The 16,801-nt window shown below is 42.4% G+C and overlaps 1 protein-coding gene across 1 annotated transcript in view; it reads right to left on the reverse strand.

Moving 5' to 3' along the window:
• LOC126050138 (ligand of Numb protein X 2-like) overlaps positions 1 to 14,440 on the reverse strand; it is a 32,963-nt gene extending 18,523 nt beyond the window's left edge. The window contains exons 1-2 of the mRNA XM_049827631.1: positions 14,267 to 14,440; positions 335 to 797 (exon numbers count right to left, since the gene is read on the reverse strand). Of these exons, the coding sequence (XP_049683588.1) occupies positions 335 to 735 (401 nt within the window). The 5' untranslated portion in view covers positions 736 to 797; positions 14,267 to 14,440. The remainder of the gene's footprint in view (positions 1 to 334; positions 798 to 14,266) is intronic.
• Positions 14,441 to 16,801: the final 2,361 nt, after the last annotated feature.

Genomic DNA, 16,801 nt, shown 5'->3' on the forward strand with positions numbered 1-16,801 from the left:
TAATAATTTTCAGAGTCAGGTGCCCCAGATCAGGACACACAAACTTATATACATTTGATAGGTTTTGGGTCTGCGGACAACTCGCAGGCAGGCAGGCGAGCGCCTCACCCTTCATCTCCATAGCACATGTGAGCTGGCCTCCCTAACACACACAAGCACAATTACACTGTCTTCACCCACCCACCTCTCTGGCCTCACCCTCTGTCATTTCTGGTGTCCCATCTCGCCCCAGTTTAAGAACTGTTCTGAGAATGCATCTTTCTGGTCAGAAGCACAACAGACAGACAGATGGCATTACACAAGGAGCAATAATATAATGTAAATGGTAACGCACCTGTTCTGCAGGTGAGCTTCTAGTTCACACCGCTGCATTGTCTGCTGACACTCTGCCTTGAAAGGACAGAAGACAATCAGCTTATCCAACAGGTTTCGTACTAGAAGGCTAGACTTGTGGCACTGCTGGAAAAAGAGCTTTTTCCGATCCATAGGACAAAAGTTATACTCCTGCATGAAGTTTTCAAGGCACTTGAAACAGTATGTATGTCCACAGGGGGTGTCCATAGGTTGGAGCAGAGGCTGAAGGCAGATATGGCAGATGAGTTCATCGTCCACTTCATCCTGGAAGTTGTAGAGATGATTGTCCAGCAAGAGGTGGAACTGACCACATTCGCAGCAGAGTTCACCAACCTGGGAGGCGTGTTCTTCTGCTATGGGATCAGCCATGATAGCCAGCATCAGGCGTTCTTGGCCCAGCAGCAAGGAAACTTGTCACGTAGTAGCTGGCTGAGAGACGACCTCTAGTAAAAGGGAGACAAAGAGAGATTTCCAGCCAACTGTCTGCTCTAGATCTATCCAGTTAAAAATTAAATTGTATTCCTGCCTTAAGTTCCCACCAGTATCTTCACCCCCAACTACTACCTTTAGGGTTGTTCCTTCCAAAGCCACCCTGTGAATGATCAACCCAGGGATCAGAGAATGTGTCCTGGTTTCAGCTGGGATAGAGTTAATTTTCTTTCTAATAGCTGGTATGGTGTTATGTTTTGGATTTAGCATGAGAATAATCTTGATAACGCACTGATGTTTTCAGTTGTTGCTAAGTAATGTTTAGACTAAGTCAAGGATTTTTCAGCTTCTTGTGCCCAGCCAGCAAGAAGGCTGGAGGGGCACAAGAAGTTGGGAGGGAACACAGCCAGGACAGCTGACCCAAACCAGCCAAAGGGGTATTCCATACCATGTGACATCATGCCCAGTATATAAACTGGGGGGAGTTGGCCTGCAGGGGTGGAACGCTGCTCAGGAACTAACTGGGCATCCGTCAGCAAGTGGTGAGCAATTGCATTGTGCATCATTTTTTTTGTATATTCCAATTCTTTTATTATTTATTACTGTCATTTTATTATTGTTATTATTATCATTTTTATTTTCTTCCTTTCTGTTCTATTAAACTGTTCTTATCTCAACCCACAAGTTTTACTTTTTTTCCCTGATTCTCCCGCATCACACTGGGTGGGGGGGAAGTGAGCGAGTGGCTGCACAGTGCTTAGTTGCTGGCTGGGGTTAAACCACAACAGAACGCAAGGACCTCATTCAGCAAAATATTTAAGCACATGGATAAATTGAAGCTTAAATTACTTTACACATACCAGTGACACAGACTAGATAAAACCCTGCCAAGCATATGAACTAGAAAACCTGAGGCAAAAGCTGCATGAGGGAGAACAACCCAGAGAGGGAAGGGAAAGAAAGAATAACCAAGATAGTGATTTTTAAATTGACAATTTTGTTCTCTGGCTTTCCAGATTATATTGAATAGTTTAAAGATATGCATGGTGAAACATCAGTTTGGGGTCTTCTAGGCTTTTGGTTTTTTGGGGGGGGGGGGGGTGGGGGTGCGGGAGGGGGGAAGCAAAAGAAACTTAAATCTAAACCACATTTCCTTCCTTTTAAGCCCACTCCCTTCAAAAAAGTTCATTCTAACAACAATGCATTGTTCCCCATGCCTAGGTTCACCCATAGAAACAAATTTCCTATAAAAGGACTAAAGCTTCCCAAGTGGAAAAACATAAAGAATTGTCCACGTCACAGTTTGTTGTAACATTACAGAAAGGCTGGAGCTTCAGCTTCTTACAGTTAGAGAGAATAAGATAAGGGGCAAACCGAGTTCTTTGCAGCTGCCACTTCACTGATTTTAACAGAGATGTCTCCAGTCACATCCCTTTTGAATCTTGCCTATTGTAATTAAATATAAAATTCACCCAAGTTTGCTAGCAGATTACTCTACAGGCAGAGGGACTAGGGCAGGAAGGATTTTTTTTAACCTGACAGTTATTTTAATGAAGTAGGAAATGAGGTACTAGATGAAGCTAACACTCTACACAGTGGGGGGGGTTGTTGTTGTGGTGAGGTTTTGGGGGGAGTTTGGGGTTGTTTTTTTTTAAGTTTATGTAAAAAATCCCAGAGTCTTTTAGAACAAAAAAATTGCAGAACTGTGATGAAGTGGAAAATTTCTGAAAGACAACACGGAAAATATCTGAAAGCAATTGCTTTATCTGGAACAGGTAAAAGCCTAAGCAAGAGTGAACACTGGTCTGCACCAGTGCCTGGAGGACATGGCTGGCACACAGCAGCAACTTTGGAGGAGGGTAGGCAAGAACAATAAGATAGCAAGAACGGCAAGAAAAAATTAGTCATGGGTTTCTAATAAAAATCATACATCACGCCAATTAATTGTCAAGCATAAGTCAGCTATTTAATTAAAGGGATAACGTATCACCAACAGAATCAAGCCATTTTAGAGGCGAATTTTTACCTAGCCATAGAAACTTGTTCACTTCAAAAGATTAAAACACTACTGTCACGGTTCCAGGTGGGTACAGGGCACGAGTTGTTTGCTGCTTCTCCTGCTGCTGCAGTGCCAGAAAGCATCTTCCCCTTGAGGAAAGCACTTAGGCTGGATGTTCAGACCTAGCTCTTCTCTTTGCATTTACTCCTTAACTCTCGCATGACTGACTCGGTGCTCCCCAAAAGAGAAAGCACAGTTCACAGAGAGCACAGAAGCAAATCAAAGCAGATGTATCCATGCCCTACTCTCTTAGAAATACCCCTGTTCTTTGGTACTTACCTCCATCTCAAACAGGCATCCCTACTGTTTGCCTTATAAAAAGTCTTCATTTTATCTTGAATTATCTTACAAGTGAAAAGGAAACATTTCAGCATCAGACAATCACTTAACATCACCTACCAATTCTAATCAATCAGCTCAGTTAATGAAACACCAAGCTTCCAAGGCAAACATCTACCAATAAGAAATACTTGTGCTTCAGGTTGTAGTATTTGCATAGAACTTTGGCAGGTGATTAAACAAATCTACTTTCTCAGCAAAAACAAACCCCACGGTAATTTTGCTGATAAACTACTTTTATATGGGGGTTTTCAGATTATTTACCAAATTCATTCTCTGCTCTCTGTGTTTAAAGGTTATACAAGATGAATCCCATTTATGAGTCATTTCAAAACTCGTGGAAGATAAAAGTACCACCGCAATTTGCTGCTTTCTTCTTCCCTGTAATCCTAAGATGTTGTGCTCTCTCAAGTCTAGATCCCCGAAAACAAGGTGTGAAGATTTCATTCAAAAGTGCCAAAGTAAATTTTACTTTTACACCACTGTCCTTTCAGTAGGGAGGACACTCCTGCAGACACCAGGGAACCTAAGCCTGACACCTCCGTGATGAAAGCCAGCCCACACCCTTCGGCAAGGCAGGAGTTAGTGAGCAGCGCAGGGAGGACAGCAGGCTCCAACAAGCCTGCCGCTTGTTCAGTGATTCAGTCAGAAAGCAGATGTTCTGTAAGAGGAAAATTGCTAACATCTTATTCAGCAAAGATGACTACTTCAGCGCAACAAGACAGATCTTAAGTGTCTGGAAAACGCACTGTTTCAACAGAACAGCCATGGTAACCCTCAGCTTAAATAGCCCAGTTTCAAGAGTCCATCTAGAGTTCCTAGGATTCTAGTTTTGGAGGTGAAGTGTATATGAAGACATACACTCAATCTTTTGCAGCTGCCATCAAATTTCAGTTACTCATTCTAACCTCTGAAGGTCAGATCAACCCCAACAAGCCCCTTTGTTCTTGTGTTCTCTTTTTGTTATACCATTCCCCCTCTCCAGCTTCCTTCCAACAATGCCACCTTGAGTGGCACGTTCCCTGCTCCTGCCTTTCTCCCTAGTACTGGGGTCTCTCCCTAGGCCCCACATGTGTTAGCTGACACACAACACACATAATATGAGGGAATCATAAAATAAGGGCATAGCTTGGTCCCAAGTTACTACTTATTGACTACATGAAAACATTAAAGCCTGACATACATATGTTGCTGCTAATGAACTCTGCTGTTCTAAAAGTATAATGCAAGGAATGCCTCTGGAGTCTGAATTATTTAGAAATTAATACACCCCATTCCTATACATGACAAAGAATTGAAGGAAATAAACCAGCAGAAATGTCTTTTATATTTCCCCGTTTCTTACACTGTGGGCTAGAGAAAAGATTTCTTTGGGACCACCTTTATCTTTAGTGTGTTTTTTAATAAAATCACTGTTGGATTTTTTATTTTTTTTTTAAGAGTAGGATTTCTTGTACTGTAACACTGACTCAAAGAATAGACTTTTTTTTTTTTTTTTTTTTTAAAAGGAAGACTTATCAGGTTGTCTAATCTATTTGCCTGCCAAAGCAAGACTATTCCTGACAATATTAGCACATTGCCTATTCTTGTTTTAACTCTGCTAGGGCACAGAGCCTCAGATATACACCCCCTCTGCACATCTACAACGCTGCTAATAGCTCTAGTAGGGAGTATGCCAAGAACCACACCAAGAGCAAACCACTCAGCACCATTCCTGATGGACAAACCCTGCTCAGTTCTCCAAAGCACCCCGGACTTGTAAACAGAACAGATGAATTACTTCTACAGCTTTTTTAAAAAATCCTTTTTAAAAAAGCATAATTATCTAAGAAATCTTTCCAATGTCATGCCTCCACTTGCACTACAATGACTGAAAATGAACTGTGGCTGTGGTACCTGGCTACACCAAGAGCAACATCCCTGCTTCCAATCTTCTCATTTTAAGTCTCAGCATTTCTGAACACAACTCTTGCTCCTTGTTTTTAAGGCATTTCACTCTGCCACTGTTAGCGTGGAGCACAAATTATGGCACAACTCCATCCAGGCCTGTCTGCTCATACAATTCCAGCATTTGACAGCAGTCACTTTCAGTCATGAACATATTTACCTCAGTGACAACTCTTTGAGGTATAACATTGTTGTTCTTCACTTTTAAAGACTGAGAAATGACATCAGGAGAGGCCAAAATACAGACCTGCAGAGGCATCAACTCATGGGAATTTAAGACTTTAGTACATCTCTGAATATGATCTCAACTGACCTACCTAAGATCCCATAGGAAGTTCCTGGCTGGGGGGGGGGGGGCGGGGGGGGGGGTGTCAAAAAGAAAATCAAGACTGTTTCTTTTAACTAACTGATTTATAAAACCACAAGTATGGTAAGTGAGCCAGAGCACATTCCGTATTGCAACATATAGAAACATGCAGCCAGTCTGCAGTTAAGGACACAAAACAGAAGTGTAAAATTTTTTCTAACAGATCAGGATGACTAGAGGACTGTCTCATACTGCTTTAGTTAAAAAATAGTTTAAAAAAAAACCAACACAAAAAAAAACCCAAAAAACCAAGCATCAAATTACTAGTTCTCATTATTAAAAACCTACTTGTACCACGGAAAATATTTTGGAAATACAATGCGTTTATGCTTTTATGCACCTGTAGGTTAGCATTTATATGTTGATATAGACTGTGTTATCAAAAACCCCAATATAAAAGTCAGCTTTGAGATTGCAGGGTGCGTGCCCCACGTATACAGCTATGTAATAGTTCACTGCAATAATTATGCCAGTTATTATATTTATAACTACATTTCCCTGGGAGACTGGAAATGCAACATTCCAACTAAAGGCTAAACAATTAATTAATTTTTTGGGGGTGGACAAAACAAAGCCAGCACATTATGGATTAAGATGACTGAGGGCACACACCAGCAGGGCACTAACCCAAAACCCATCATCTTACATAAAAGCAAGTTCAAAATGGATTCTAACATAGCAAACCCAGTGCTCTAGCAATAAAATGTAAGAAAAAGCAGCAGAAATTTTGCTAAACTTTTTGAAGAAATTTTTTACTCAGTTAAGAATTTTTGTGTTTCACAGAATGGCTTTTTTTTTTTTTTCATTCTAGCAGAAGTACAGTGTGAAAGTGTTCTGTAACAAGGGTTTTTTTGCCAAATTTCATCACTGCTTTGGACGAGGATTTCACGTATGTGAAATGGGACAGGTTTTATATGAAATGCACTAATGTCCTGACTGTACACTTCCAGTGTGCTGCTGCAGTGTTTCACAACCACGAGTAAACTGTCTTTAGTTTACAGTAGTGGCACAGAAAATAGTGTTGAAATATATCAGAGGATTTTTATAAGCAATATTTAAAGTAGGTCAACTTTTACAAAAACCACAATAATGAACCCAAGTATAGTTTCAGGTGGTTATACAATGTCCTGTTATCTTTCTTCATTATTTTCTGATATTGCTGAAGATCAGGCCACTGAATGTAAAAGTAGGAGGTCAAAGCTTCTGTAAGTGGTAAATTTATACTGTTAAATAAGAAGCACCCCTTTCACTAATTAACCTTGCCTTCAAGCCAAAGGGTTTCTAATAAGCCACCTCCAAGAGTAACTGCTCAGCACTTATATGAACACTTCTAAATCAAAACTCTAAATCAAAGCTGCTTCAATGTAAAGGAAGATTGACAATTTTAAAAGTTTTCATTGCCCCCATCATTTATGCCCATGCTTTAACCGTAAATTTGAAATTAGGTTGTATTCTAACTCCCTGGTGTTTCTGTGCTCATTGGGCAATTTTGTATTTAATCTGCTTGAACTTCTGGGCAAGTATCTGTTTTTTCAACCAGAAAACCAATTGTATTTTCATTAATTGTAATCAGAATCATTATCCTGTTAGACTAGAAAAGACTTATTATTGCAGGAAACCCTATTCTGAGATGTGCTAAAAGGCTTGGTTGACGAGAGCCAGACTATCCCGAGGAGTTGTCTCCTGAGCAACTTCTGCAATATTAGCTCTCCAACACAATACACGGATTTCCATTTTTAACATAATGCACTTCAAGATAGATACTTTTAAAAAAAAAAAAACTAGTTTGTTAATATATTTGAAAGTTCAACATAAGAGAAGATCTCTTAGCTTTGTATTACTTATTTTAAAAATCTTACTAGCAATCAGCAGCTTAAATTGCAAACATACACCTAATTTTAGGAGGAAGAAAGCTAACATGAAAAATAAAGAAGTTAGCACTTATAATTCATTTCTCTTGCTACCATGTGCTCTTAACATTTGCTTCCCAGTTCAGTTAATGATACCACAGAACAGTAACTGTATCACCAGGGACCCAGCATGCTAAAGTAGCAGGACTACACAAACCTAATTTCAACAATTAATCCCAATTCTTTCTACAGAGCAGGAGATTCTGGTGTTATCGTTCAATTAATACTAGATGGGTAACAAGAACCAATAAATTTCCTCCCTCCTCCCTTCTTAAAGAATCAAGTAGTGGTGTAAAATGTTTTCCACCCACACTTTTCTTCCAAGGGGATTAAACAGTGACTATTTTAACATACTGCTCTGAAAAAATGGATGAATTGAATGCCATCAAAAAGAAGTGAAGACAAGTTCTGCAGACAAAGCAGTTTTATTTATATTTCTTCCTGCTTTCTCACCTTTGCTAGATGCTTCTGCTATATCCACCATCCTTTCTACACCCTGTCTTCCACACAAACGTGCAAGTTGCTTGTTTTGTGCTCACAAGAATTCTTCTGTTGTACCACTCAATCAATTTGCTTCTTTGCAGAATTTGATCCAAAGACTCCTATGGAAGTTTCACCACTGGCAGCATGCGTGGTGCTTCTTTATTTTTCTTTGTGTGTTCTTTATTTTTTTCTATTGTGTCTAATCATCTCTCTCTAGGAAATTAAATACCCCTACCTCCACCCTCACCTCACCCACATTTTGAATTTGGCAGCTATCTGTAATTCCATCCCCAAAAATCAGTTTGATGTTTGTGGGAGAAGTTTTCTCTAGACAAAGAAAGAAGGAATCCAATGCTATAATTTAAGGATAAAGTACCTAATCTGTAATTAATAACCAAAGCTCCTCTTGCAATTAAAGCAAAAAGCCCAAAACCAAAACAAAGAGGGATTAGGAGATTTGATGTTAAGATTTAGGTTCATCTAAATATCTGGTAGCACACTTGCTTTCCAAAGAGTTTAGTTTGCTTTTGAGGACAGGAGGTAAAGATCATGTGTCTATTGGCTATATATGAATACCAGATGCTCTTACCACATTGTTGTCTTTCTGTCTACCTGTAAATTCCTTGTTTATAGAAAGAAAATAACACCACGGTTTACAGGATCTGAAATAAGTGTGTAATGTGCAGAGGCTTGTCTTGGGTGTAAGCCTTCATAACTAGCCAGCCCTGATAGCTATTACTCTTGCAGTAGCCCGACAAAAGAAAACCTGTACATCATTGTCCATTTGTGATCTGGGTGTTGTATTTGTAATATAGGTCAAAAAAAAAAGCAGATGATTTCTTATCATAGAATTTCTGAAGCATACAAGGGAAGAAGCAGACTGTGATTTATATAAGTGTATGTTTCTAAAAGTCGCTGTTTGAATATCCCCACCAAGGCAGTCATCATCATATATATTTAAAAGTAATGTGAGAAGGGGGGGCGGGGGGAGGGAGAGAGAGAGAGACTGTTGCTTTTGGTAGACATATGGTATTTCTATAGCTCTAAACCTTGCTTGTCTTGTGAGAAAGTCCTACAAAGCTTTAATCTCTATCACACTCTATTAAGTGTTACTTTAAAATGAAACAAAATTAAGCATGAAATAATTTTTCTTGCTTAGTTTAAAAAAAAAACCAACAAAAAAACCCCCCAAAAAACAGCAAAGAAACAAACAAACAACACTTTTGCAAATATTGTTTTCTACATAGCTTTACCATAAGCCATCCAGCAGAATGAAAGCAGCGTTTTGCACCTGGTGATGAAATATTTCCTATCAACAGACAGATAGTTACAGTTGCTAACATCAGAAGTATCAGATTAGGGTTTTACTACAGGATAAAGCAGCACAGAACTTTTCATTACCCACACCAAGTCAAATTCCAGTCTCGGTTACAGTAGCACTATTTTTTTTTTAATCGTGCTCTGTTCCAAGTTAAAGAGTTTGGCACAGTCTATGACAGCATCCCTTGATATAAATAGGCACTTGGAATCCAAACTCCACGAAATAAAACCAATGATCAGTGACAAACCTGCAGCATGCCTGAGAGCACTGTTCTAGAGGGACCATCAAATTTCCCCCAGTCCTGTCTGTTTTTCCTCAACGGCTCCAGACTGCCCCAGCCTGTGCTTGATACCATCACCAACAGCAGGGCATATCACCCCACTCAGTATACAATACCCCAGACTTCCTTTCATGGGGTAAGAAGGCGTTTTATCAAAACCATTGCAAAGTACTTTCTAGCCCAAGCTTGTTCCTGATAACTAAAAAAAGCTGAATTAAAAGATAATTAAGTCTGTAATTCCCCTTTACATTCCATTTTACCATCAGATCATGGTAAAGGGGAAAGAAAACAAGTTATCCTCATTTAAACAAAAAAAACCCCACCTAATTCCCTAGACCACGTCTTCTCAAACTGCGGCTCCTCAGGGTGGTGTGCAGCTAAGTTTGAAGTTAGCTTAAACTCCCGCCAGTGCCTGTAGGCAGGCAAAGCTGCTCCTGCTGCTGCAACCAGTAGCTGAAATGCCCTTCACCACAGATGGCAGCTCGTAAGTAAATACGTACTTCAGTAAAAGTACAAAAAAAAAAAAAAAAAAATCTGGATTGAGAATTACATTCCCCTAGAAATCTACAGAACAGTATTATGGCTCATTTTTAAAAGACTTGAGACACATTCTGCTGCTTAGGACATCTGTACTACTGGTTTATGAGCTTAAGTACAGTTGCACATGTAATTTAAGATGCCTTTTCATCATACAGTTTCTCCTGGTGCATCTTGTTGACTTTAGACTTAAAACAAACAACCCTCACAGCTAGGGGGAAACAAAACTGCAAGAGGAATTTTTTATTGGTTTGGGTTTTTTTTTTTAAATCTTATCCTGATTTAAATCTGTGTCCAAAATGGTATCAGAAACAGGTCTTTAAGAACCATTGTTATCTTACCTAATAGGGCACATATTTACAGAGCACATAAATTGACAATTATGTTATATTTTCCCTTGTTCTAAAAATAATTTAAAAATAGGTGTGGCTGTCTCACCAGTTAAGAGCTGGAACAACAGACCAAAGTCCTTCCGCTATGCACAAATCAATGCAGCAACCACATTCTTTCTTAGCCACCCGTGAACGACCTTAAGTCATGGTATAAGTAGGAATGGGGAGGCAATCTCCTTTCTCTGTTCAGTTTTCAGCCTCTTGAGATTACTAGTAAAATAGCCAAGTAGCCCCAGGTGTTAGCCTCACAGGGAACTTTTTTTTTCATCCCAAGTACAAAAAGACCCAGAAGACCCATTATGTTTATTTTTATGTATCCTACTTGAAATAATCATACAGCAATTTTTGTTCACTACCAATTGAGATCATGTAAAAGAGGATATCCTCAGATCTAAGGTTCCCAGGGCAGGGACTGCTTTATCTTTTTAGTTAGTTCTTTTCTATTTAGAGACCTGCAATAGTGCTTACTAGGTGAGAAGAATTTATCTGTTATTTATTAGTCTAGGAGTGGGAGGTTAATAAGTCTGAGAACTTTACAAATAGGGCTGATCAGGATTTACTGGACTTCAAACAACTGCAACACAACTGATGTCACTGGTGAGCCCCTTAAACTCTCAGAGGAGCAGGTCAAGTTTTATCTCAACCCCTTTTTAACTGTCAGAAAAATCAGCTTTCAAAGAGTGTCTGCTGCAGCTGTTTACAAAACTTGCATTAGTTAAGGCCCAGGCAGAGAGTAGATGAAGCTAAACAACACTTTTTTAAAAAAATACATAATCCCTTCCAGTACTTCCCTTCCAGAATATTCCAAATAAGGAACACTACAGTCTTCAAACAAGATTTGCACAGGGACTCTCTAAACTCAGAGGACCACTATAGATACATAAAACCAGCCTTCACCTGTAAACTGCTGATTGCCTCTCCAAATTCCTCCAGCTTTATTCCATTTCCCTCCTTCCAGCCTTGAATGCTTTTTCCTGGACCAGCAGAGTAATTCCTGCTACTCGTGTTCATCTAAATCCCCTCTAACACTTAAGATAGTTTATGAGATACTGGCTCACGGGTAATTTCTTACCCAAAGTATAAAAAAATTTGCCAAATATTTTCAAACTCAATTCATGTCAAGAAATTTCTAGCCAAGAGCAACATTTTATGTGTTATAAATCAGGGAACATAAACTGATGAAGGACTGTCAAATACAATTCCTAACAACTGTCTGAACAGCACCACTAAAGTAAGCTGAGAAGGAAAAGCCAAACAAGAGGGTTTTGTATTAAACCAGCAAAACATACTCAGGCCTGTGAGTAAGACAACAGCTGCAACTACTCTGGCAAGATACACACAATCAGAATGAAATGATGCAGCTTAATTTTCAAATTGAAATCAATATAGCAGTTGCAGCAGGATTTTTTTTTTTAATGCAGAAAACAAGAAATATATGGCAATGCACAAGGAAGAGTAACCAAATACACCAGGGGGTGCTTTGTGAACTACAGATATTTTATTCTGCAGTTATATTCTTTTAAGTTTATTCTTATTATACTATTAAGTCTAAGACTCTACAATCTCATAAGCATGTGTAAATTTATCTATTAAGCAAGTACAGCACTACCATGGTTTACAAAACCATTAATTACAATTTCTAATTGAAGTTACTGGAATTGCCATTCAAGTAGCACTTACGTTGTCCAGATTAATCCTCAACCTGTTTCATCAGGTATCTTTGAACCTCATGGGGTTTTTTTCAAGGTCATTCAGCTGCCAGGTCCCTTCTGGAGCTGTTTCTTCCACCTCTTACAGCTCTTATTCCCCAGGCCATATGGTTGAGTCTGTTTCTTAACTCTTGCTCACTTCCCTCACTATACATTTGGTTAGAAACTTTACAAGAAACTTGTCTTTCAACAGGTGAGGTTCCTTTTTGCTGCACACCACAGGTCCTTCTCTCCATTTCATTTCACTGGAGTTTTATGCTCATACATCCCCGTTATTTAAATGAGTTACATATGCATCAAGCTTGCATACATAGAGCAGACACATAAATAAGGTGAATGAAGGTGTAGATTTACAGCACAGCTGAGTTTTCTAACAGCTAGCAAACCCCATGAAAGTTTGGCCTCCTGTTTATCATTTCTCTGCTGCATCCTCAGCCATATGACTCCTTTGTTTTTCCCTGCACAAGCACTCGTGCTGTTCTGACTTCATGAGCTGCTTCAGGAGCAAATCCCTTTGAGGGAGGGAATAATTATTACCACTGCCTTAGCCTCTTTCAGCAGCAGACACACTACATCTGCTTAGGTATATTGTAAAAGAAGAGTTTGAGTGTGTAACTTAAGAGAAAGAAGTTTTGTTTTGAAGGAGCCATGTGCACAATCTGCTTTCTCTTTGCTGGAGAACTGCCAAAAGAGCTCTGGCCTTTAAGCATCAAGGACAAACATCAGCGCTGTCCCTCAAAGGCACAGCACACAACTGGCGTTGCTGCAGGAGGGTAACTACAGTTCTTCATACTACACCACGCCACCCAAACCTTGGGCTGCTCTGGAGTCCTCAGAGGCTACAGGATTAGACTGGACAACTCTGGGGCAGTGTGACAGTGACAGAAGCTTCCCTGGTCTGCCTATTATCGCCATAGGCTTGTATGCTCTGACCCTGCCCCGACATACCCTTTGCACAGCAGAGACCTCCCCTAACACTTACTATCTGCACTTGAGCTGGAATAGTGTTTTCCTGCGGAGCCTTTACACAGTTCTGGTCCTTTCACCTTGGCTAAAAAACTGGAGCAGAAAGTGAAAATATGACCCTTTTTGGTTTGGTAAGCAACAGGGAAATACTCATTTTGCATTCCTTACTTCACCAAGGTAAAACAGGACCAAAAAAATCGCTCAAGGAATTGAAAGTGCCGTTTCAAGCATGGCTTATAGCAAACTAAGCCTGCACTGCCACCGAAAGGGGCAGTCCCGTTCTCCCTGCCACCTCCTGTGCTGGCATCATCAGCTGGCCGCTGCCTGCTCTGTTCGTTTTCCATCAGATAACGAGGCTAATGTCAAAAGCAGAGGGACGTCAAGCGCACACAAGCAAGCAGCGAAGCAGAGCGGGATCGTCCTTTTAGCAGCACGCAGCCTCACCCCGCTTTAAACCCCTTGAAAACATCTAAATGAAATCAAAAGCATTCCAGTTATACAGTATCCCTTAAACGTTTCTTTCCAAGCCTCTTACAAACCTCTCCAGAGCATTACCTCATATTTAACATCACCTGTATTTCTTACCTTTAAGGCATTTCCAAAACATCCACACCGTCACATTGCTCTCCTTCCCCTGCTATCTCAGCTTCTGTTTATGGGCTTTTTCTGCATTAATTACCAGCACAGCACCTGAAACTTGCCAACTTAGTACCTCTCCATCTCCCGGCAAAGAAATTTTGCCCTACAGCCTCCCTCCGACCCACGCAAGCGGCCAAAATCGCCGAGTTTGTGGTGTCCTGCAAGAGGCCCGAGTGCTGCCGGTCTGCAAGACCGACCTTTGAAGAGCGAAACCCTTGGGGCAGGCAGGCAGTCAGTCAGCCTTCACCTGCGCCGCCCAGCCCTAGCCGTCCTCACCGCCCCGTGTCACCATACAACATCTCCATTCGCCCTCCCGCCTCGCTCGGTCACGGCTGAGGAACCCTCCGCTGAGAGAACTGGACGCCGAGGGCAGGAGCTGCCGCCCTCAGCCGCTTCCACAGCCGATCCGCGACCCCCCGCGGCCTCCCGCCCCTCAGCCCGGCGGCGGACGCCTCAGCCGCGGCGGGAACCCCGCGGCGGGAACCCCGCGCCCCTCACGCACCGACACCCCCCACACTCCCACCCGCAGCTCACCTGGAAGGCGCCGGGGGCGGCGGGGGGGGGGGGGGGGGGGAGGATTCGCTCGCCCCCGAGAAGGGGAGGGAGGAGGCGAGGGAAGCCCAGCGCCAACTCGGCCTGCGATCGGCGGCGAGCGCGGCTCGGCTCCAACCAAGTTTCCGGGCGGGGAAGAAAAGTCGAAACCTACGTGAGAGGAGGAGGCAGCGCAGCCGCCCAGGTGTAGCCCGCCCGCCCGGCACGGCTCAGCCCTGCCCTCCCCTCAACCACCACCGCGTTCCCCTCCTCCTCCTCCTCCTCCTCCTCGGGCCGGCCCGGGCCGCCCACACCCCCGGCAGCCCTTGCTCCCGCCTTGCCAGAGGGTGCTGCGGCGTCGCGGGGCACGTTCTTCTCCTCGGCCGCTCTCCTCGGGGTCTGCCCCGCTCCCCTCAGGGACAGCCCGCACCGAGGCCGGCGGAGGTGTCTGAGGCGGCTCTCCCCCGCTCTCTGGGTCGCGGTGCGGGGGTGAAGCAGCCGCGGAGGACGGGTCACCTCGCGGAAAGACCTCGGGCCGATCGTCCCGGGTACCTCGGCCCTGTGGGGAACGGCCTCGCCTCTCCTTGAGGGAGATCTCCGCTTGTTTTCTGAGGTGATTCTGCTCGCCCCCGGGGACGTTTCCTCTCCTACCAGTGCGCTCAGGCCTCTGCCTTACCAAAAACCCCCGTGAAATAGAATAAAGAGCAAAACCTGATGCTGTTCTGAGAGCAAGGAGCAAACTGTAGCTCAGCCGGCTGAAAAAAAAACCCACAGAATTTGAGGGGAAATTATTTTTTGCGTTTACATTCTACCTTCTCTTCTGGGCGATAAACAGAAATACTGACAGTTCAGAAGTACGCGGCTTGTGCTTGCATTTAACTTGTCGGCGAGGTAAATCGTAAAGGTCTAGGAAGTTGGTGAGCTGGCCACCGAGCAGCTGTCGTGCCGTGGGAGGAAGCTCTGACGCTGTGGGGCTGTGGGGTGCTTCACGCTGCTTTGTGGCTGGTGAGAGCCAGGGAAGGGGTGGCATTGGAGATACCAGAGTGCTAATTTCTGTGCTGTTACTGTAAACTGTAAATAGGTCCGGCTTCCAGTGTTTGGATTTACGGAGCTCCCTGTAACTCTTGTGCTTCAAATCAGCAAAGGCCAAACCAGGTGGGGTCTAAAAGTTGTCAAGCTGTGTTAGCATGATGTCCAAGCTAGGAATTCCACCCAAAGGAAGATACCTTCCTGGATATGTATTGTGCCTTTCTCTGAGCCAGATCACGTTCGGGTCCACGCAGTGAAGTAGCACTGTTTCAGGCCAGAAAAAAACCCCAAACCCAACCCCACAAAACCCAACCCATAGTATTTTCTGGGTTATAATTTCTTTCTCTGGTTCATCACACAGCTTTGGAAATACTCTTACTGCAGTCAAGAGGGTCATAAAGTAATAAAGAAGATGACATTTCTGCCAATAAAGAAAAAAATAGAATTAAACCATAGTTTTAGAGGAGGATCTTAGGAAGGAAACTGTTGTACATTAACACAGGTAATAAGCAGTGCAGGTGGAACTAGCACACACCTGTCTGCATTTGATCATTTAGGCACCTCCCGTAGTTGCTGAAGTAGGCCTAAATTGAGAGAAGAGTAACTGCTTTCAATGCCCAGAAAACACCTTCTCTGCTTAGTAGGGCTAGGGATCTGTGTTACTCAAGGAAGACTGTTCAACAAATGTTGATAGAAAGAGAAGAGATTGTCTTTTATTTCAGACATGGACTACTTTGGCTTAATCCACCCATCCTGTGTTAAATTTCCTATGTAATCTTTTTGTTTCTTTGCTACCTCACTCACTAAATCCTTCTGTTCCCTGTTTTTGTCTCTTGAAGTCTTTTAATGAGGGGCTGTGAGCTATGCTTGTGGGTGTGTGAGAGGATCTTTGTGTTGCAAAGATGAGACCGTAGGAGATGCACCATGTACCAAAAATGCAACAAGACCCTTTCTTTTTTTCATTTAGATCATTGTTAGAAATCTAATGGAACCAAGGTGTACCAGCAACACATCTTTGCTCAGCGAGATCCATGTTACCACAGGACATGAAGTGTAAGGTATTTTTGTAGGGCTTGGCTGAGAACTGTGATCTAGATTTGCAAAACCATCAATTTTAGTTAGACTAAATTAATTGTTTGATAAGATTTCCTCTGAAGCACCAAGGCTGAGGTGGCTGAGAAGGATGGATAGCATCACATCCTCAGACTATTCTGAACAAAAAAATATTTTAGCAATAAAGTGTTTGACTGGTCTGAGACTCTGTGCAATTAAGCTCTTGTTTGGGGAAGGAACAGCAGCTAGCAGCAGGCTGGAGCTGTGTAATGTCTGGAAGTGCATTGCCAGCTCAGACTCGAGCACTAGAGCCTGGTGCGGAGACATCAGGCTGTGTTTGCACTGTGGGCCAACCTCACACCAGAGCCTGTACTCATTAAACCAGAACTCGTTTGTATTGAACACTGGCTTGTGTGTAAACAGGCAAAGGCTTAAGCTAAGCTCTGCGGAGCTGAA

This window comes from Accipiter gentilis, chromosome 24 (assembly GCF_929443795.1).
Source record: "Accipiter gentilis chromosome 24, bAccGen1.1, whole genome shotgun sequence".
Classification (NCBI taxonomy): domain Eukaryota; kingdom Metazoa; phylum Chordata; class Aves; order Accipitriformes; family Accipitridae; genus Astur; species Astur gentilis.